This window comes from Aythya fuligula, chromosome 1, assembly GCF_009819795.1.
Source record: "Aythya fuligula isolate bAytFul2 chromosome 1, bAytFul2.pri, whole genome shotgun sequence".
NCBI classification, from domain to species: domain Eukaryota; kingdom Metazoa; phylum Chordata; class Aves; order Anseriformes; family Anatidae; genus Aythya; species Aythya fuligula.
In genome coordinates this window covers 40,173,443-40,195,906 of record NC_045559.1, presented here as the reverse complement: position 1 = coordinate 40,195,906, position 22,464 = coordinate 40,173,443, and the positions used below count along the sequence as shown (strand labels likewise).

Genomic DNA, 22,464 nt, shown 5'->3' with positions numbered 1-22,464 from the left:
TATCCATCATATTTTCTCTCCCTTTTCCTTTGGGGAGGGTGAGTGAGAGAATGGTTGTGGTAGAGTTCAGCTGCCCAGCAGGGTAAAACCACAACACAAGCATAAACTGCGAGAGAAAAGGCAGAATTGGTGCATTCCTAGTGCTTTTGGTTTCCAGAAAGATGCATGCTAAGTGCTAGAAGCTGTGTATGTCAGTTTTTGTGACAGATTTTAATATATCTAACAAAGACTATTCTGCTTGACATTATCACTATCTGATTAAATAATAAATTTCAATAGATTTCAAGATATTTATCATCTGATTTGTGGGACTTACAATAACTTCTCTGAAAAGAAGCTGCTCCTAGAGCAGAATAGGTAATGAAACCTACATTACTGATTTGTGTCCCATGTTTCCTCCTTCCCAGCTTCTGTAAATGCAGTCTCCTTTGTTCATACAGTCTCCTTGCTTCATATCCCCCATGTGGGAAATACTTCTGTAATATATTCAGACTGATTTACAAGTCTCTTAGACCCAGTTCAGCAATATACTTCAGCTGTTCCTTATCCAGCCTTTATTTAACTTCTTTGCTGGTCAAGAAATGGCACTTTTGTGATGGTGAACTTTGCATGTGATGGCAAATCTGCTGCTTTCTCTTGGCTGTTCTTGAATGCAACAGAGAAAGAATGAGCTCTTTTCTTGAGTGAGGGACTAACAGTCTACCATCTATGACTGGCTAATGGTTTTTCACAAAGCATTGGTACTTTGGACCAAGGTACTTCTGATTATTTATTTATTTATTTTTTAATATGGTTGATAGTTGTTGTTAAGGGCTCAAAAGCTTTAAGGCAAGACTTGAGAGCAAGATTTATAAGTTCAATTTTCATAGAAATCTTGGCTTAAAATGTCTTTACTTTTTCTAATTAGCATGAAGAAGGAGAAAGACTTTTTCAAATAAAAAACCCTTTTTAATAAATCATTGAGGAAAATTGTTTTTAATAATTAAACTTGATTTCTGAAAATAATGTGTTTTTGTATAGGGTACACAGCTCAAAGTTGGGCACAAGGACGATCTTACAGCTCTTGATGAGAAAGCTCTTCTGCAACAATGCTACACAAGCAAGCCCTACAATATGCAGCATGGTGTGAGAAAATCAGAAGCTGTAAGTGTTTTAGCTGGTATTAGGCTGTTAACTGTCTAGACTTGCAGAATGACTTCCCAGATGTTCAATGGAAGTTAGACTTTTGATGATTTGGTCCTAGTCTGTAATTGCAACCATGGGGGTTTGAACATCTATTTTAGTGGGAGTTGAACTGAGCAATCCAGTGAGCAATTTTTTAATCTTATTTGCAATGCTTGTATTTTATGCAGTAATATGTATAAATAAGAATGCAAATTAAATATAAATAAATACAGTTAAGCAGATCAACTGAGTGACTCATGTGAACCTGACCATCCTGTTCTATTTCTTCTTGTCTGTAGCTCGTACCTGAGCCTGCATTCCACAATTCATGGATTTCATGATTGCATCAGCTTTTACTCTGACTAGTTTCTAGCGTAAATAAGCTGTTTTCCGTCATTATCTCTTGAAATGGAGTATGTGATGAGACCCCGCTTCATAAGCAATATGGGCTCTGCTGCTAGTATTAGGTCAGGTCAGCTATGGCTTTGGCTGAATCTTCAAGATCCAAGGATGGAGTTCTACAGCTTTTCTAAGCAACATATTCCTTTGCTGTGTTACTCTCCTTGTGAAGATGTTCTTCCTATTACCCTTACCAAGCCTCCCATGGCTCCATTTGTGACATTGACCTCCTTTTATAATGTTGGCCACTGTTGCAAAAGTAAAAAATAAACAACAACAAAAAACCCTTTGTAACTGTCTTTTGGTTTTAGGAAGCTTTTAGAACACTTTATAGCTGCTTCCTCTGCAAAGTAAACAAAGCCAAACTCCTTTAGCCTCTCCTTTCAATTGCTTCATCTCCAATGCTCTGTTAGTTCCCCTCCGGTTTCCTCTTATCCTATTGATTCTGGGGGAGAGAGAGGCCCCCAGAGTGGAAACAGGCATGGCTTCACTATAATAAACTTACTTATACCCAGTAAGTTTCTTTAATTTCTTACATACAGACAGATTTTTACTCTCTTTAGGACTGTGCAAAAGGAGTATTGTACATTTAAGGCTAAATCTTGATTTTGGGATTATTTACAGTGATGAAGAACCTTGAGACTTGGTACTCTGTGTTTCACTATTTGCATATGCAGAGTGATGTCTTTCATAAGTGAATTTTGTACGTATTGCTGAGCAGAGTTAGCATTCTAACATTCTGATGGAATACTAAGCCATAACAAATTTTATGAGACTATAAAAGTAAATAAGTTTTCATTTATTTTGTTTGCTCATCATTATGCACTGAAGTTCACCTTGCAAACATCTATTTGATTTCTAATCTCGTTAAAGTGGGACTTGTCTCATATAAAATCTAATTATTTGCTTAATAAGTGAATGTTGCACTATTGAGGCTACTGATCGTTTTCACGATCAGAAAATCTTTTTTGGAAAGTAGTCTTATGAAGAGCTTCCTGTTCATTATTTTTAGAATTATTTTAAAGATCTGTATTGTTGGGTGAGGCTAGTGGGGCAAACTGTTTTGAAGTATCATTAGAGTAACTACTTAATGCTAAATCAAATACTGTGAAAAGACTGAGAAAAGGAGCAGTGCCCAACCACAAATGACAGGTACACTGCAGCTGGCATGTTTTAAAAGGAAGCCAGCAGGTGTCTCAGCAACATGTCACAGGGACCTTTAGAAATCCTTCTGTTACTGATGAGCACTCATAGTTGCACAGGCTGTCTCTCTCTTTCTAGGAGCCTCTCTAGGGTTCTCTCAGGTTCAAGATTCTGACAAAAGTAGGAATAATGGAAAAATCAGACGTAACTACTCCTTATTATAATAATGCAAATGGATATATGTTGTCTCAATTATGTGCATTTGATTTTAAATTGCTTTAAAATTTTGCTTAAGATGACAATATTTTTAACATTTCCTTTTACCATAATCATTGCTAAAACCTCTAACATTAAAACAGATTTTCTTTTAAATTTTCTTTAGCTTGGGTTGAGAATTGTCTTATCCAAGATGGATTGCAGTAAATGTATGATAGCTAAAGAACACTATATATGATAAAAAATATTTTTTTGGAAGGTTTGTTTTCTATAAATAATTCTTTTGTGGACAAGAGTTGCATCTTATTAACCATCGAGAGTTGCTGTAAGCTCAATGTCTACCTCAGCAGTTATATAAATTCATAGTAGAGATTTTGTCCAAGAGGTGAATGGAAGATTTTCTTCTGAGAGTACATTTAGTGACCTTCTAGTATTCAACTGAAATACAAAGTATAAAGTTGAATTTTCAAAATCAGTTTTTTATCATGCTAGCTGTTTTAGATCTATAAGAGCAATCCTTGGAATACGTTGAGTTTTAAGAAACACTGCTGTGCATTATCAGTGTGTCTTCCTTTACATAATGCTTCTTAATGTCAGAGACTCAGTAGTTTGGAATACCAGTAGATCTGTTAGTTAGATGCAAAAATGAAATATGAAAGCAAAATAAAAAGTCCCCAATCTGCTACAATTTAGAAATCTTTTAAGGCTTAAAATCAGTGTAAACACCATTTGGTCTGATGTTAAATTTTTCATTGTTTTGGGCTAATGCTAATCAGTATTTACCTGAAGATTTGTGAACAATACCCATAGCATCTCTGGGGATTTATGGATTATCCATTAGTTACCTTCTGTTTCGGAACCAACTTTTAATTCTTCTTCAGCCATGGGAAGACTTGGTGTATCTAGAATTTGGTTGGTGTGTGATAATCTATGTGGGGGAAAAAAATAACCATAAAAATATCTTAATTCTTCAGATTCAGAATAGCTAACAAGTCATCAAAGAGGTTGTCTAAACCCCTCGGAAACAACCTCTATTTTCTCAAAAATAAAGTTGGGGGAAGAAAACGGAAATGTAAGTGTGGTGAAAAAGTTTGGAGATTTGGAAGATGAAGTGAGATGGTGGGGCATAATGGTTGCCAGTGGCCTCTGTTCTGACCTTCGGCATCCTCTTGTGCCTTGGGTTTTCTGTCTATGAAACCAATGATGATCCCAATGATACCAAGCACTTTACAGTGAACGGCACAAAGTTATGCTTGGCTGTTACTCTAAAGCAAAAATGGCAGTAAGATCCTGTTAAATCTCCTGCCCCCTTAGGATGATCTCTCTTTTATAAGGAAAGGGTTTTCCGGTTGGTCTGTTTCAGTAGAACATTATTCTGGCATGCAGCAAATAGAAACTGAGAGCCGAGACTAAACTTTTAACATTAATAAACTTTTCCTTTTATTTATTTATTTATTTATTTATTTATTTATTTATTTTTTACCAACTATTGCTGGAGTCTCATTCTTTCAATGGGAATCTGTGTCAACCATGGTACTTGGAATAGTGTGAAATTCCTCAGGCTCTAACGTACTTAGAAAATTTATTGGAAATAAAAGATAAGGAAATCTGTCAGCAGAAATATTAGAAATCTCATATTTATTGACATCTAATATGCATAGACAAGTTGAGTGTGTAGCAGAGAATATTATTTGTCATGCAAATAGGACTCTAATTGAAAAGATGAAGAAAACCCTTGAAAATTCCAAATTAATTGTGACATTTGTAAGATTGTGATCTCTGTACACTGTCCTAAGAGCTCTTTTAGTATTTGATGTGCTTGTTAAATTTCATTTTCTCTCAGTCAGTTTTTCTTTACAGGAGGATGTTGCTGCAGAGCGGAGAAAACAGGCTGTGGTAGAACAAGTGATGGTGGATCAGTTATCCAGGTAAGTGAATTTACAATGTTAAACTACAGTGTTCCCTACAGAAGAATTTAGGTCAGAGAGTGTTTGACTTCTCTTGCTTGGAAGATGTTTTGATGACCTCATTGTAACTCTTATGTAGTCTTAAATAGTGCTATTTCTAAAATCCCTTTAAGTGAAAAACCTTTTTAATCTAAAATCACTTTCAAGTGCTATGTTTAATTTCATTTTTCATCTGACAAGAAGTGTTGATTTTACATCTGAATCTAATTTGTGGGTTTTACAGTAACAGTACTTTTCAGAAATAACCTTCTTTTACATCTGCAAAATATATGGATACCTGTTGTTACAAATTACGTATCTTTAGTATTTATTTCCTGTTCTAAGGCTGTCACCTTTACTAAAATTCCTTTATATTGACACATATTGACACAACATCTCTCTGAAGTAAAGGAGTTATTATATGAGTGTTAATCAGGAAGGAAAAAAAAAGGAGCAGATTAATCAAGTTGATCTAGGTTGTACAGGAAAGCTCTCCTAACTTCATTGCTATGCCTTTACCTCCAAGATAGCATTGTTTCTATGTACAAAGATCCCATCGTAGGTTAAGGAGGAGAAAAAAAAAAGTAATTAATAGGTAAAGATGAGTATATTAAAATTATTTTTCTTATTATTGTTCCCATAAACTTGTTCTGAACAAAGCCAAGTGCAAGGTCCTGCATCTGGGTCAGGGCAATCCCAAGCATAAATGTAGGCTGGGCAGAGAACGAATTGAGAGCAGCCCTGAGGAGAAGGACCTGGGGGTGTCGGTTGATGAGAAGCTCGACATGAGCCAGCGATGTGTGATTGCAGCCCAGAAAGCCAAATGTATCTTTAAGTACAGAAATCACCGATTAAAACAAAGCAAACAACAACTAAGAAATGCTTGTCCCATATCATATCTTTACAATGATGTAGTTAGAGCTGATGATTACAGAGATTGTGTTAAAATGATGCTAGTTGTGTTGAAGTGTTTCAGTGCTGCTGGTGTTGGATTGGTTTTATGCATCTTGGATCATAGATGGTCATTCCATTCTTAACCTTCTTCAGCTGCTTCTCCTTATTTTTGCATGTATCCATGCATCTCCTGCTCTGTTGACAAAGTCAAAACAATATCCAGTAGTGCTGCAGCTGCATCAAGAAGAACTTTTAATTGCAAAAATTTCTCTGTTTATTTTCCAAATATAACTGTGCCAGTACTGCCAAACAAATTGGTATCAGATAGCAGGATGTTAATCGGGAAAGATTAGTTCGAAACTGTCACATGGAAAATCTATTAATGGAAACACAAAAGGTTTTTTGATTGTTTTAATAGAACCAATCTTGCAGTTAAATTATTATAACTAATGTGTGCAAAGTTGGATCTGCACAGATCAGAGAGAAAGTTTATAAATTTACATTAGCTATGCAGAATTGTTTTTTCCTTCTGATTATTAATTATTTCAATAGCATGTATTTTAAGGGGTCTTCTCTTTTGTTTATTTGTTAAACTGATACGAAGATACTAAGATTAAACTGATACAGTTAATCAGCTGATTATCTTAATAATCAGTTTAATATCTTGATATTTTAATATCACTTCCATAACTGTAAGAAAATATACTTAAAATAATTTGCCTATCTGCAAAGTTATTACATAGTAGTGCACTACCAGACTGTTCTTTCATGTATTTGATTTAGAGTAATGGATTTCAGAACTTGTAAAAACAAAAAACAAAAACAAAACAAAACAAAACAAAACAAAACAAAAAAAAAAAAACAAACAAAAAAAAACCACAAACAAAACCTAAAAGAACAACCAACCAAATAAACAAGAAACCCTCCCTCAAATTTATGCAGGTGTAATGGCTAACTTCAACGTGTTATTATTGCATTATTCACATGGCATTTTTATTTATTTATTTTGTTTGTTTTTCTTCCTTGAGTAAGAATATGTTAGAACTGAAATTTAAACTTAGTGTTAGTCAGGGAGCTTCTCCCTGTTCTTTTTGGTCAGAGCTGTTTTAAGTGACCCAGAACAATCCACACGTGCTGATGTTTCCAAGGAAGCTCATGGACTTCTGGGACTTGGGAACACACCCATGCGTTTTAGAAAAAGAACACTGCATGAAACAAAGTAAGTTTTCTCTAGTGGTCATTCTTTAGAAATATTTTTTTTGTTGTTGTTATTTTGGGCTCTGCAGTCTCTCTTTGCCTTTCCAGGTGTTTTATTCCTCACTTGGAACAAACAACTTCATCTGGGGTCTTATTGTTTGCCTCCCCCGTTTCTATAATTGCCTAGTGGGACCTATTTGTGGATTCTCTGTGTATAATGATTCATAGTATTTATAAAACATGGAAGAACCATCTTAAGCTCATACTGATACTGTTTATCACAGGATTTTCTCAGTCTGAGTTGGTTGAATCCTTGCAATGCTGATGTATGCTTTTAGAGATTCTCATCCTGAGGTGCTTAAAATTACATAAATATACATCTATAAATGCTTATGTAGATCTTAACAATATAATCATACTTTTCCTTCATGTTTTGATTTCTGCTGAAAAATTGGCATTTAAATGTAATTTCTGAACTGTGAGCGTTAAAACAGTAACTCCAACAGCTTAAGAAAAAATGAGAAAATATTTTGATTTTCAGCAATGCATGCTGAAAACAACATGATTCTGCAGTTCCTGTTTTTATTATGTTAATCTTTCTCAACATGCAGGCAAATATCCCTGCTTTGTATGTTTTAACATGATCTTCTGAAGTCTTTTTCAACAAACATCATCATTTTATTTAAAAGAAAAAAATGGCAAAAAAAAAAAACTGTTTCAAGAACAATCTTTCAGTCTCAATCTGCTATACTCATCACATGAACAAATCTCTGTTTTGGGAACTAGTTATAATCAATATAAAGTATCTAAGTGAGGAAAGAAGCCCCCACATGGGTATTTTGCAAGAAAATTGATTGAGTGGTGTAAGCATGATGGTTGGTAGAGGTTTAATTCTTGACATAAGTGCATATAAACAAAATATCCCATTCATGTCTATGCTTTCTGTAGATGTAATCTCATATGATGTAATTACAGTGTGCTTTCCACATTGCAACTCAGAGTTGCTTTCTAATTCAACTACAAGAACCATATCCTCAGCCAGTTGCCAAGGATACCGTATTTTACATTTTTTTTCTGTTTTGAAATGGTTATTTTCATATGCACCATTGCTTTGTGAGCATATAGATATCATTAATATGCTGCATTATTTTCACAGAATAAGGACCAAATCAGGATTGACTGAAAGCGTTCTCTCTAACAAGCTACGCTTTGATAGTAGGATTATATCAAGGTAATCACACATTCTGTAAAGCTTTTTAATTCTATGAATTTATGAATGATAGTTGTTACCTCGTTGAAATATTTAATTGCACTGAATTTTTCCTTCTCTGTTACATGTGTAGAAAAAAAGTATATGCTATGCAGGTAGAGAGCATATAATACACCTGACATGGCTGATACAGTGGGTTTACTGTCCCGTTATACAGCATTAAGATACATAAGTAATGTTACCATCATGTCAGTCATAGCTCTGTGCAGGACAATTGGCACAGGGATGTAAAAGAGTGCTCTTCACCATTACGTGTCACTTAGTTGTAAATTCTTTTAGCCTTTTCTTAGTGTGTGGCAACCATTGTGGATTGAAAGGATGGCTTTGTCTTTTTTGTAGCTCCTTACATACTAAGCTTACAAGCTGAGGGCATCTTTGTTCTGAATTGAGTAGTGGTGACATAAACATATTCTTCAGCTCTGGAGCAGCGGGCTGTATAGACATAGTCAAGGATTCAGCCCCATAGCTTCATCTACCATAAAGAATGCAGTAGTCCAGATTTACATCATCCTTTAGCGAATGAAAATTATATTGGCATACTAAAACATGAAGCTTTGAAAGACGTTCTTAATGTTATGGAACAGAATATTGCATTAAGATGTGTTCCCAAATCCAGAAGATGGATTCCAGAATGGTTTAGTGAAAATAGATGGCTCTTTCAAAGATAAAGATTGTGCAATACGCAAGATTGGATATAAAATGCATATTTCAAAATAGAAGTGTTATTTGTGTTTAGGTTGAATAAGGTTTGTGTAGATGCAAAAACATAAAGGTGCTTTTCAATTTTCCTTTTAGAAATGGTCGTGATGCCTGTAGAGAGTTGATTGGATTCTTTTTTGCATATGACCAATCCCTTACTGTGTATGAATTCCGGCAGTTTGGAAAAAACAGGTAGGTTAAGTTACTTTAAAAAAAAATAAATTGTAAAACATCTTTCACTGTACTTATCAAACATAAATAAGTGTAATTGTTTTAAGATTAGTTTTGAATTATTTCACAGAACAAATGCCTTGCCTTTCATTCAGAAGGGAATTTATCATCATCAGCGAGGACAAAAGAAGGGAAAAGCTTATGATCTTAGTGACTTCTATATTGTAAGTATTCTACTGAATGCAAGGCAGTTTTATTGGTGATTTGAAAATAATATTTAGATATAATATTTAGATATTCAAACTGAAAATTGTTATCTAGCATTTAGGGGAAGACTTCTGGTCTTCCCTTCAGTAATGTTGTTAAACTAAGTTTTTCAGGAGTCTGGACTATTTTGCTGTCCCATGATTTAGGGATTCCACTTTTGGCTTCAGTTTGTAGATTTTCCACTAGAGGGCACGAGACTGCAGACAATGTAGACCTTTTTGTAGCTAAAATGAACTATTTGGGAAGGAGAGCTCTGAAGTAGAAGACCTCAGTACTTCTTAAAAAAGTAATGATCTTTGTGAGGTTTGCTGATGATTTTGATGAAGGCATTGACTGAATATTTTTTTAAGCATGAGGGAATTGGTTTTAACTTAAAAGTTTGAAAATATTTACCACCAGCTTTATAGAGAGAGCTTTTGTTACAATTTTTTGTTTTGTTTTGTTTTGTTTCTTTTCTTTAAAAAGGTGATTGTTTGAAACATCATTTGAATAAGTAGCATGTATAGTCAAGTTTCTACTTAACCGAACATTTGAAACTATGGTAGACTTGATACACCAGATAACCTGATTGTTGACTATGGATCATATTGTGTCTTCTGTGCTGCTGTACATCTGTACTTGGTGAAGTGTTCATTGTTTTTAAATATAGGCATTTTCATAAATATTCATAAATTTTGAAATACAGGATGTTTTTGCTGCATACTCCTGTAAATCTTAAGTTTAGAGCAACCAATGCATTTGAATGAAGGCAACATGCATTTGAATGAAGGTAAATAAAGGCAACATCAGCTTTTAGCATTTTGTAACCCTTTTGTAAGTACTTGATTAACCCTAGCAGTTTACATGTAGCTGCCATATAGGAGTTTCCAAAATGAAATAGATGACTTTGTTTGTGGTATGGAGATTGAAGCTTTTTTTTTTTTTTTTTTTTTTTTTTAGAAATTTTTTTTTGGTTGTCATTTGTATCTTTGCAACCTGCAAATGGAATTATGGGAATGTGTATTAAATAAAGGTGTGTCTTAAAGACATCCACAAAATATACTGTCCCGGAGTCCATTATCTCTTTGGAATGATGTCATATTTGTGAATATCCATATCTTCAAGCTCAGTTTCTCGGATGACATTAAGATACACAAATCTTTCACAAAGTCCAAGTGATTGACACACTTGCACAGCAGCAATATCTTCCTACTTTGGGTGTTGGAATCTTTAGAATCCAAGCCTGCATGGATATTATAGTTAGAGCTACTGCTTTTTTGATTCTTCACAATGTTCTTTTTTTTTTTTTTTTTCTTCTTTTTTTTTTTTTCCTTCCTCTCTGTCTCACAAACCAGTTACCTCACATATTTTCCAAAGTTAAAGAAGCTATGTCCCCTGTCCCTAGCTTGGAGGGAAGAGGAATTTTAATACTCAGAAGGGACAGTACTGAATAGAACTTTTTACTACTGTTAGTGTGTTTTTATTCAATATTTATTACTGAAATACAATAATTTTAAAGAATAACTACATATTTAAGCATTGCAAGGATTATTTGAACTTTGGGATGTCTACCTTTTGGTTGTTTGTTTATATTAAATATGATCGTAGGTTATTGAGTGTAACTGTAGAGGGTTTCTTATAGTCTGAAAACCTGGCTCTCAGAGAATCATTGTGGCACCTTCTGTGATCCTCTGTTCTGTGGTCCAGTGAGTTTGGGATTCCATAAGAATGAAGGGATAAGAAAAATACAAAAGTAGAGCCTGGCTGAGGGAACAACAATCTATAGTATCACATTACTCAATTGTGAATTAGGGTAGAGTAGATGCTCTTACTAGACAAACCTCCACGTAGAAGATAAAGTTTTATTTTGAAGTCTGTTTGTTTTTATTTAGTATTAGAAAAGCTCCGTTAATAAGGTTAACTGACCTTAGTTACACTTTTTCCATCGCTTCATAGCAAGACTTTAATGATCATACTTCTGAAAGTCTTGCAGAACATATGCTACAAACTATGTGACCTGTTTGTAAACCATTCTATGTTTTGCCAACAGGGAGCTAACCTAACTTTCCGAAGTGTTGATCATAATCTTCCAGAAAGTGTTAAGCAGAACCCAGTCCTCACCCTTCGTGTGATAAATATTGATGAAACAGCTATGGATTTTCTCAAGTAAGTGCAGCTAACTTTTTCAAATTAGTCTTCCTTAAGCAAAAAATATTTTTTATAAGAGCTTCTAACATGTTATTTATACTGTTAAAAAATCTGTATTTAGGCTGTTGTTAGGAGAAATTAGTAATAGATTTGAGTGGATGTTCTATAATTCAATAACTTCCTAGAATGATAAGGAGTAACTTGAAAAAAAAAAGAATTAATTAAATACGAAGCTATCTTACTTGCTTTGTTTGAAGTCTTTTTAACACAAACCATATTCTGAAACTTTTCTGATGCGATGAACTAATGTACTATGTTCAGAGGAAAAATAATTTTTTTGTGATCAACATTATTATTGAATCTTTTGTGAAGCTTATATTAACTGCTTATATCAGTTATGCCAATACAAGTGTTTGAACACAGTCAGGAGAGGGATTGATGGTTTCTTTTTTTTTTTTTTTTTCCCCATCTTCCTTACTTCCTTTTTGTATGCGCTCTTTCTTCAGTCTTTGAGATACTGCTACACATTGTAGACTGCAGGCATTTGGGCATCTTATTTCTCAACACGTTTATTTTCTCATCCACTTGCTGTATTCCCTCCAGTCAGGTATTGATACACATCAGTAAGATCACCCTGAGCATTCTCCAGGCTAAATATTCTCAGTTCTCACAGCCTCTCCTTGTAAATCTACAATCTATAAAAGATTGGTACTACAATCTCTTCTTGACTACGACCAACAGTAACAGACTCAAATATATTTAGTATCTAAAAACTACTTTCGTCAGAACATCTTAACTAACCATTATTTTTCTTTTTGCAAGTGTTGAGATATATGAAGCTTATTCTCAGTTACGGTAATATTCACTTTAAGGTCCCTTTACACTGAAAGCTCTGCAAAGAGGCCCTAGTGAGCTAACAGTCCATAAAACTGTAAATTCAAATTTAGTTGGTTGTAGAAACATATAGCTGTATGATGCTAACTGTTCCCTCTGCAGGGTCTTCATGAAATAAAATAGTTTAATATTGGTTGGCTTATGTAGGATATTTTACATCTTAGAAGCATATCATTTTGGTATTTTTTTTTTTTTCATTTGTTGATAATTTTCTACCTATGGAATTTGGAGGCGATCCAGTGTTGTTTCTGAAAGGCTGAGAATGAAGACCTGTTCATTGGGTTTTAAATTCATATTTTCTGCTACTTTTTTTCTGGTACTTCTTTTTTGCTACTTCTTTTTTATACACTCTTAACCTGAGGTGTGCCTTTTTTTTCAGGTAGTAAATCGAAGTCTGTCTAATTCTTCTGAACGCTGTGTCTGGGTGGGGGTGTTATTGAACTGTAACTCGGTCTTCTCTGGTGGAAAACTCATGATCTGAGTCCTTTTATCCAGATTAATGTACCCACTCAGGTGGGTAGAGTCAAAAAGGTCTGTTGCAGATTTTCAGGAGCAGCTATGCCCTTCTGCCACAAGCTATGAATCTTTTGTGTTTTATGTTTGTTTTAGTGAGAGTACATGTATGTTGTCTTCTGTAGATGGTTGCCTTTACAGTTTAGGTAGTTTGATATGGACAAGTTCATACGGACTTCATAATGGGAGGTAACCAAACTGGAGTGAAAATTCTTAATAGCAGAGAGGTAAGTCTTCGGCCTCCAAAATAAGGAGTAGTCCTTCATGGCAAGGCACTGGTGAACAAGTAGTTTGAAGTTGGCAGTAGTTTTTACATCTGTTTTCCTACTGTAATTAAAAGATAACTACAGCACTTTTTTTTTTTTTTTTTTTTTTTTTTTTAAATCTTCCAGTAGGTTCTTCCACAGTATTTTTTCTATCAAGCTTCATACTTACTTCTGATTGGGATTACTGGGAAGCCCTTCTGAGAACACACAATACAGAATTTCACCATAAGTTTTAGTGAAGGAACCTGAGATGCACTGATCCAGCTTTTGGGCTAAACCCTTGCCATAGTTTGTTCTCTTAGTAGTTAACTTCTTTAACTACTGTGAGTTTACATTGTTTTCATTTGGCAGACATATAGTTAGCATGTAGGAATGAGAATAGAAACAAATGACCTCAGAAACTCAGTATTTATTAAGTCAGATTCCATGTCAAATACCTGTAGCTAATCATGTTTTCTTCAGAAGAGGATGCAAAACAGCACATTGTTGAAAGATAAGGTGCTTTCAATAAGGTGTTTATTAATGGTTAGCTTGTATTTGAAATGAGAAGGCTTATGCATTTGCCAACAGAAAACTTACGTGCTTTACCTTGCTTTATGTGCTTTAACCTTGGTAGTTAAGACTCCTATTTGGTCCCAGTACAAGGTGGCTCCTCCGTTCATAATTTATCACTCATATCTGAACTAGAAGCATTTCTTTCTTCTGGATGTGTATAACCTACAGTTAGCAGTGTAAGCACAGAAAAAAAAATATAAAAGTAATTCGGAATGGTGTTAACATTTCCGTCATTAATATCTGTCATTACAGATTTTTAATTATCTGGACATATTACAAGAAATTGATTCCTTGATTTGAGGGAGATTTTATTTTCCCTGAGGGTATATGTTTATCTATTCAACATTCAAATAAAAATGCATCAATATCCATAAACATGTTTTCCTGGAGATTTGAACTTTGCTGGTGTTCTTTTAAGAAGGCTGATCAGAATACTGGGACAAATTCTCTTTTTGTGTGATTCCCATGTATTGTGTCCTGTTCATTTGCTTTTTTTTTTTTTTTTTTCCCCAAGCATTTTTGTGGAGCATTTTTAGAAATCCATGACTTATTTATTAGAGCCCTCTTAAATGGATTACATTATGTAGTGCTGCAAGAACTAAGCAAAGAAAGCAGGTTTTTAAACAATAATTAGCATACATGCATATTTGTCTTCCTTAAAATCTTTGGTGGAAAACTTTTCAGGTTCTTCAAAGTTTCTATCAATACTATGTCCATTTCTTCTATGAAAAATGTCCATCCATTAGCTTGCAAATTTCTCATTATCTCCTTGTTTAGTAAATTATGGCCATTGCTCTTTGGAGCTGCTTGTAGGTTGCATGGAGAATGCACGGTCACTGCAGTTACAAGATCTGGAATTCTCTCTTACTGCTCTCAGGTGCCTTTGATGGACCATGTCCATGGCAATTCTTCCTCGGTTCAGGACATACACTGTCGTATACTGTTGGTTGAAAGAATATGGAACCTGTTCTTACTGTAAGGAACTCGGTCATAGTGTGTGAAATACGTGAATACTGTCAGATGGAAATCTTTCAAATAATTCCATTTCTCTGCAGAAGTATTCCTTTGTTGCTGTGTTGGTCCCCAGTGCCTCCCTAAGTGATACTGTTCTTGATCTGCATCGTGGAAGATAATCTCTTCTGCCCTTAATAACAATGTTAGTCTTTTTGCCCATGTGTTCCATTAATCATAAATGAGGCAAGACATAAAACAGGTGGAAATTTGCTGACTATTTTTCTTTAATCATTTAGTTGTTGGTCTTACAATTTAGACATTTTGCTAGGAAAATAAAGATTCAAGACATTACTTGTATAGTCTTTTTTCTTTTCTTTTCTTTTCTTTTCTTTTTTTTTCTCTTAAAGAGAGATTTATAGCTACTTCATGTTATTTTCCTGGTAACTAAGTGTTGCTGCTTTAACAAACTTTTCCACTGGTCTGAGCTGAAGATTAGGACTGTCCAGATATGCTTCTGGAGACTGTACAAACAGGAGGAATTATGCATGAGTTATAAATTGGTAGAGGAGCTGCGAATGGAATAGTGTCAGACAAGAGTTTCTCTATATCTGCAACTATTCAACAAGGAATTTTTTGTATGCCACGTCAAACTCAAGAACTTGGATGCAATGCTTATCAGGGTAGTATAAGAATTAAATACAAAGTTCAAATTTATTTATTTTTTACTACAACTATTTTGAATTCAGTAATATTACATTTTCACTAATAATAATTTTCACTAATCAACTTTAAATTGTTGCTATTTTAGAGCTCCCTCTGAGGAATTCAAGCAAGAATGTTCTGAGCAAGATAACAGCAGAGTTTTCAAAAAGATTCAAGGTTTGTGTCTACCAGAACACACTTATTTTTAATTTCTGTATCTGACTTTATAGCTCAGCACAAAGAAGAGTGGTGGCATTTCAAAGATTTTATTTGAATAAATGAAGCTAACCAAGAGTTAGATATTTATCAGAATATTCCTAAAATCTGATACTGGGATAAACTGTTCATAAGAATACTTTCTACTCTTAACTTTGCTTCTTTAAATAAACAGTCTGGCTAAAGATCATGGAAACAGTACGCAATAATTGTGAATGTAACAGATAAAATATCACTGTGATGACAAAATCTTAAAAAAGAATGCTAAATCATAACACTGATCCTATGTTAAATTACCATCAAATTAAAAAAAAAATACTGGTGAAATATTCAAACAATCTTATTTATTCAGTTAATTCTGCTTTAGATAGTTCTTTGGCCATTATTTCTACCCATTAAAAAGTAGTTTTTTCATATTCTTCAATGTTATCTGTACTAAATATGTGAGTACGATTTAATAGTATATTCTAGAATATGTAATTGTATTTTGCCAATTTCCTACCTGTAGTCTTTTGGACAAGAGCATAGCTTTGTGTTTAAAACTGTAGAAGGATGTTTATGTACTTGCTGTGCAACTTGTAGACCACAAAAACTGTTGAAGTGAACAGTTTTTAGTTTGTAGAATCTCCAGCATAACTTTTAATAGCTGAACCCACTTCCAGTAGGCACTTTCTGATCACTATAATGTAGTTGAGCACTTACTTTTAGAAAGATTGTTGGAATAACACATTAGGGATATATTTTTTTATATTCTAGTTCTCCACCTCTTTTTTTTTTTTTTTTTTTTTTTTTGGTCCTGCTGTAATGCACACAAGCTGATTTCTCAATTATCTGACCATATCTAAGACTTGCTGGTGTGCCCTGGAAGAAAGCGTAGTGTATATACTTCAAGATGTATTTCAATGTACTTCTGAGTTTGATCTTTACTGGAAAAAAATCATCCCTCATCCTCCCCTCCCAGCCCTAAAGAGAAACTGCTGCACAGAGATTTTGGTAAAGCCATCATTTTTACCATAGAAACAGTTCTTTGCCTAACATTTTGGAATGATTTTACAGAATTATTGATATTTGTTCTTGTTTCCACGTGTATTTAACATGTTTGTACTGAAAAAAAGTAACTGTGTGTCCCATAATGGGATGTTTGTATTACCAAAGTAGTGTTGCTGAATTGCTTTGGGCATTGAATAATAGTGTGTATGTATTTGATTCCAGTGGAAGTTAGCAGTTTCATAATCTGAACACAACAGACATTCTTTCCTTCTGTGATCTTTTTAATGTTTTATTAAATGTTGCTGCTGCTTTATGTGATTTCTATTCACATGTTAAGTAAACGATAATTTTCTTTTGAACTCTCATCTGGTCATCAAAGGTATGAGAGTCTGGATGTGATGATGTGTCTTTTAACCAGCAGTGTGAAAAACAGTTGTGGTCTTGTTTACTTTTGTAACAGCCCTATAGCATACGGTTAACTTCAGTTAATCGTTATGCCCTTTCCTTCTGTAAATCCTCAGGTATGCTCAGAGAAACACTAAGTAAAAGAGGAGTTCGTGTTGTAACAGGCCTAGGAAAATATTTCCGACGTATAGACAAGAACAGAAATGGTTTTCTCTCTCAGGCAGACTTTAAAGAAGCTCTGAAAGTATTCCATCTGGAAGTGCCTGAAGGGGTAAGTTGAAATTATAAGGCTGAAATTATAAGGTTATACTCATATACTAATACTTAGGTAAGTGAATACTTATCTCACTTTAATTTATGGTATCACCCCTTTGCTTAAAGCTACATCTTAATACCTATTTTTGCATTTTTTTTCCTTGTGTTGTTATATTGGCATTTCTGCATTCAGGCCTATTTAAATTCTTGAATGAAGAAACAAATAAGAGTGCAATCTTCTTGTCTTATGAAGAGGGGCAAGTGGAATTGCAATCCAGTTTTCTTTTTCAACCTTTTGAAGATATTCTATAGGATACTATTTACTAATTGCTCTTCTTTTTAAATATTATGTTACAAGGAAAGCACACAGTTATCAAAATGGTTAATAATGTGAATTATGGTCATCAGTGACCAATGATGACTTAGGTTATTTTGAGAAGTGTTTGAGTCAGCTTGGATGGGGACATTGTTCTTTGTGACAGTATTGTAATTTCCTGTTGTAGCAATTGTTTTTTATTTCTATGACATAGTGAAAAACTTTGGCAAAATATTTTAAAATTACAGGACTTTGAATCCTTGTGGCTTATTCTTGATGACAGCAAGAGTGATAAAGTTGATTATGGAGAATTTGTTCGTGCCATAGTTGGAGAAATGAATGAATATCGGAAAGCATTTGTAAGAAAAGTAAGTTTCACTGCAGATAGTGTAGATATTTTGCAGTCTAACTTCTGTTGGTTGGAGTTGGTTATTTATTACATTTTGAATTTTTTTTTTCTTAAATTTTGTATCTGGTAATTGACTTTTTAAACTGTCAGATTAGTGTGTTAAAATAAATGTAAATTAGAAGACAGCATGCTGTTCCATTGTTGAATTAGTTAATTTTGAACAGCAACCTAGAAACAAGTCCTTTATTATTTTAGGTTTGAGTATGCATGCTATTCTTACAGCTTACTCCAGTGTGTAAGGCATCTGGCACTGCAAAGCTCTGTCTTCCAGAAATCTCTTCCTGTATTTTGGCAGATGACTATATTTGTTATCCATATGCACTGTGTGTGTTTTTTTTTTTTTTTTCTCAATGTCTAAAATAGAGGCAATAATACTTCTCCTCTTTGAGACATACAATTAGAGGCATTACATTTGCAAGAGTTTTTTACATTTGAAATGTCACTTTGTTATTTGTCTATATAGAAACTGGAAAGACAAAGGGATTGGCAATGTATTGTGACTGTAACCAGTATTTCATGCTGGAAACAAACCAGCCAGTATCATAGTGATGGGATATCATAAAGATCAAGAAATGGGACATGCTTTTGTTCTCTTAATCATGGATGACCTGACTGTCCCAGCCTTATGTAGTGGTATGTGTATTAGAGTAAGCTGTTGAAATTAAAGTGAAGCTGCTCTTAGTAGTGCTGTAGAGGCACATTGGAATGATGCCGGAATCTTAGTAATTGGAGGAGACAGAAAGGAAGCAGCTTAACTGCTGATTCTAAGGATGAGCTAGAAATTTTGGAGAGAAGACAATTTTTTATTTTTACTTTTTTTGAGTTTGTGAGTGGACCACATTTGAAGTAAAAGTTGTCAAGATAAAACAATTGTGAAATTCCATAATGTTGAATCCTTTACTAGTATCTGGCGACTATGATAGTAGATTCAAATTACTTAAATAAAATAGGTAAATCAGAATAATCCATCGAACGAGATCTGAAAATATGTGTTAGGTAGCTAAGTGTGTTTGGACTTTATTTTTTTCTGCCTTTTTTTCCTCTTTGTTTAGGCTTACATGAAACTAGACTTCAACAAAACTGGAAGTGTTCCTATGGTAGACATCAGAAAATGTTACTGTGCAAAGAAACATCCACTAGTATTGGCAGGTAATTACCATTAACAACAACAACAACCAAAAATAAAAATCCACAATTAAAGCAATGAACTTGTTAGTAGAGATATGAGATCCAGAAACTGAAACTAATATAAACTGTTTTCATTTCAGCTGTTAACATGAACTTTTTTCCCTCTGATTACCTATGATGTACCTTATCTGGAACTTGGCTATAAATAGTAATGGAATTCATTACTATTCACAATATTACAGAATCACAGAATTTCTAGGTTGGAAGAGACCTCAAGATCATCGTGTCCAACCTCTGACCTAACGCTAACAGTCCCCACTAAACCATATCCCTAAGCTCTACATCTAAACGTCTTTTAAGGACCTCCAGGGATGGTGACTCCACCGCTTCCCTGGGCAGCCTGTTCCAATGTCTAACAACCCTTTCAGTAAAGAAGTTCTTCCTAAGATCCAACCTAAAACTCCACTGGCGCAACTTTAGCCCATTCCCCCTCGTCCTGTCACCAGGCACGTGGGAGAACAGACCAACCCCCACCTCTCTACAGCCTCCTTTGAGGTACCTGTAGAGAGTGATAAGGTTGCCCCTGAGCCTCCTTTTCTCCAGGCTGAAAATTAATGCTTGCTTTCTATCATGCTGCAAATGCTTCATATATATAGGTTAGATTCCTTTCCTTACCTGTGTAGGACTACATTTAAGTAGTTATATATCGGCTCTTATGTGCAAGAAATCACTAACCCCTATGATATCAGTAATTTTAAATTAAGAGAATACTCTCCTTTTCATATTACTGTTTTTCCTCAACTTCTATAAGGCTTTCAAGTGACACTAGATGTACTCATCACTTGGGGATCCTTCTGAATAAATTATTAATTTATTTCTGGGACATGGATTGTCATTCTTTACAGAGAAAATGTTGGTATCTTCGTTATTTTTCAGGCTTCACAGAAATGTTTGAATACCACCATTGGAAAGATAAGAGTTTAAATCTTTGTTTCTAAAATAATATCTCCAGATACCAAACTAGTTAATGTGAGTCTCCTTAGTGTCCCGAACCTTTCTATTTTACCAGTTGAAGAAAAGATGTTTTCTGTTTTGCCAGTGACCTTAATAGTAATATATGTGAGGATATTTTGTGGATTAAGGATGTTGGACATTCCATTTTTTTTCCATTGCTGTAATGCTATATTTTCTCCATTTTTTTCCTCAATGCAATAAAAGTAAACTAAAGTATAATCTTTATTAAGTTGCTAGAACACACGTGTCAATTCCAGAACATTTTTGAATGTAAACTTGCATCTTAAATTGTTCCTAGAGCTTTGAACTCATATTACATTAAACACATGATTTATCACAAGTTTACTTCTGATTTACCAGAATTTTAATTAAGGAATGTGCCATTCAGTTTTAGCAGTCATTTGAAGAAAAATCTTCCTGATCTTATAATCTATTAAAATTGACTTTGGCCTCATGTTTCCAATGATATTTAATGCTATAGTTTGCTATTAAAGGAAGGTAATTTCTGCAGCTGATGTTAAGTGAACAAATGACTTCATTGCCGCCTGTGAAATATTGAATTTGTTCAAGAAAAATATTTGCAAGCCAAAATCTTAGATTTTCTTTCCTAAAATATATTAACTGTCATATATTCACTGGTCTTGAAAATGTAATTAATGGAAAAAAAATGCACTCACAGGCAAAGCTACAGAAGAAGAAATTACAGCATCATTTCTAGAAACATTAGGAGAGTCCTGCAGCAATCCCAATGAAGTGTCCTATTCTGAGTTCGAAGATTACTATGAAGGATTAAGTATTGGAATCATGGATGATGATGATTTTGTTAACATCTTAAGGAACCCTTGGGGAATTTAGAGTGGAAGAAGACAAATGAAAAAGAAAGACCTTCTGAACAAGAAGTGAACTAAACAAGGAAGAGTTTAGTTGTGACATGCATTACTTCACGATTAGTGTCTTAAATCAATTTAAAGGACTGAAAATTGTAGATGCTTTCAGAATAATAAAAGTTAAGTTTCTTACAGTCTGTTGAGCAGTACTAAGCACTTTTTCCATATAAATGGTGTCCATGCATTTTCATTGGCTGTTCACCATACCAGAAGGCAGCATTAACTTGATACTAGAATGAAGTGTCTTTTTCGAATTCCGTCTTATTTTAAAATACTAAAATGTGTGAGATTATGTGCAAGATAAATTTTAGTTTTATGATTTTGTAAAGCTTTAGATATGATGTAAATGGTGTAAATATCTGTGGTAGCTTTTCTTCATTTTTCTTTTTATAAAAATGCCATACTTTTTCTTATAACGTTCTTTGCTTTGTTTCTCATGTTTTATGCTGGTGGTCAGCCTGAGAGAGAGCAGGCCATCCTCATCAAATTTGGAGGAAGACCGCAGTACTGAAAATGCAGAGAAAGTCACACCAATTAACCTTTAAACTAGTATCCAGACCATCTCTGCTGACTTTTTTTTTTTTTTTTTTATTCAGGGATTTTCAGATGAGCATTGAATCCCAACAGCTTTAACAAGCACAAATATATTTTTCAGTGTCCTTCTTTTTCTCTATTTTGCTAAATTGTTTTCAAAACAAATTTATATTTAAATATCTGGCTTCTCTACTTTCTATTGCTGTGATTTTTTTTTTTTTAAACTAATCAATTATATTGTCTGTCACATTGATATACATAATTTTATGTCTTTTCTGAAAGTAGGAAACAGAAAAGTATATATTACAAAAACACATTTTTCAACAAAAATTAAACTTCAAATTAAAATATGCCTTGCTACTTCAAATATTCAACCATTACACTTTTCAGTGTAATACATCCTGTTAATTCTATAAGGTTAATTGTGTTAAGAAATAAAAAATCTATTATTAATTAGTTTTATATATACATATATATGTAGATAGCCTTTGGTTTCAATATACCTTTCAAAATTAACTGTATGTTGAACAGGATTTTTTTAAGCCTATGCAATTAAAGTATATTAGTTTTCTCCATGCATGTCTGACTAGTTTTGAATTTAGTCCATGATTGTTAAAACCTTCCTCTGGGACAGAATTTGCGCTTCATAGGAATTTAAGTGCAGTGCTGAAAATGAATGCTAAAATGAGGGCCTTTGGTCCCTCTGTGGCTGACTGGTTTATTCTAGATATAGCACTTTCTTGTTCTAATTGCTTTGTTATCTTTTGTTTGTACCATGTCTACATGTGTATCTAGAATTGCAATTTCTCCTCTAAACCCTCAAATGAGGATTTTTTTTTTTCAGTTCAGTTTGGGGCTGCAGAAGTCTGTCTGTGTTGGTTTACAGGGAAAGACAGATTCTGTCAATGCTTATTCTAAAGCAAGAATTCTGAT

At 34.0% G+C, this 22,464-nt stretch overlaps 1 protein-coding gene across 2 annotated transcripts in view; it reads left to right on the top strand.

Moving 5' to 3' along the window:
- The window catches only part of CAPS2 (calcyphosine 2), a 32,072-nt gene extending 10,516 nt beyond the window's left edge, over window positions 1-21,556 (top strand). For both annotated transcript variants that reach the window (XM_032196953.1, XM_032196960.1), the window contains 12 exons: window positions 1,021-1,143; window positions 4,783-4,850; window positions 6,862-6,981; window positions 8,116-8,190; window positions 9,025-9,120; window positions 9,230-9,323; window positions 11,396-11,511; window positions 15,484-15,554; window positions 17,105-17,259; window positions 17,808-17,927; window positions 19,021-19,117; window positions 20,790-21,556. In XM_032196953.1, coding sequence (XP_032052844.1) covers window positions 1,021-1,143; window positions 4,783-4,850; window positions 6,862-6,981; window positions 8,116-8,190; window positions 9,025-9,120; window positions 9,230-9,323; window positions 11,396-11,511; window positions 15,484-15,554; window positions 17,105-17,259; window positions 17,808-17,927; window positions 19,021-19,117; window positions 20,790-20,965 — 1,311 coding nt within the window. In that variant the 3' untranslated portion in view covers window positions 20,966-21,556. The remainder of the gene's footprint in view (window positions 1-1,020; window positions 1,144-4,782; window positions 4,851-6,861; window positions 6,982-8,115; window positions 8,191-9,024; window positions 9,121-9,229; window positions 9,324-11,395; window positions 11,512-15,483; window positions 15,555-17,104; window positions 17,260-17,807; window positions 17,928-19,020; window positions 19,118-20,789) is intronic.
- Window positions 21,557-22,464: the final 908 nt, after the last annotated feature.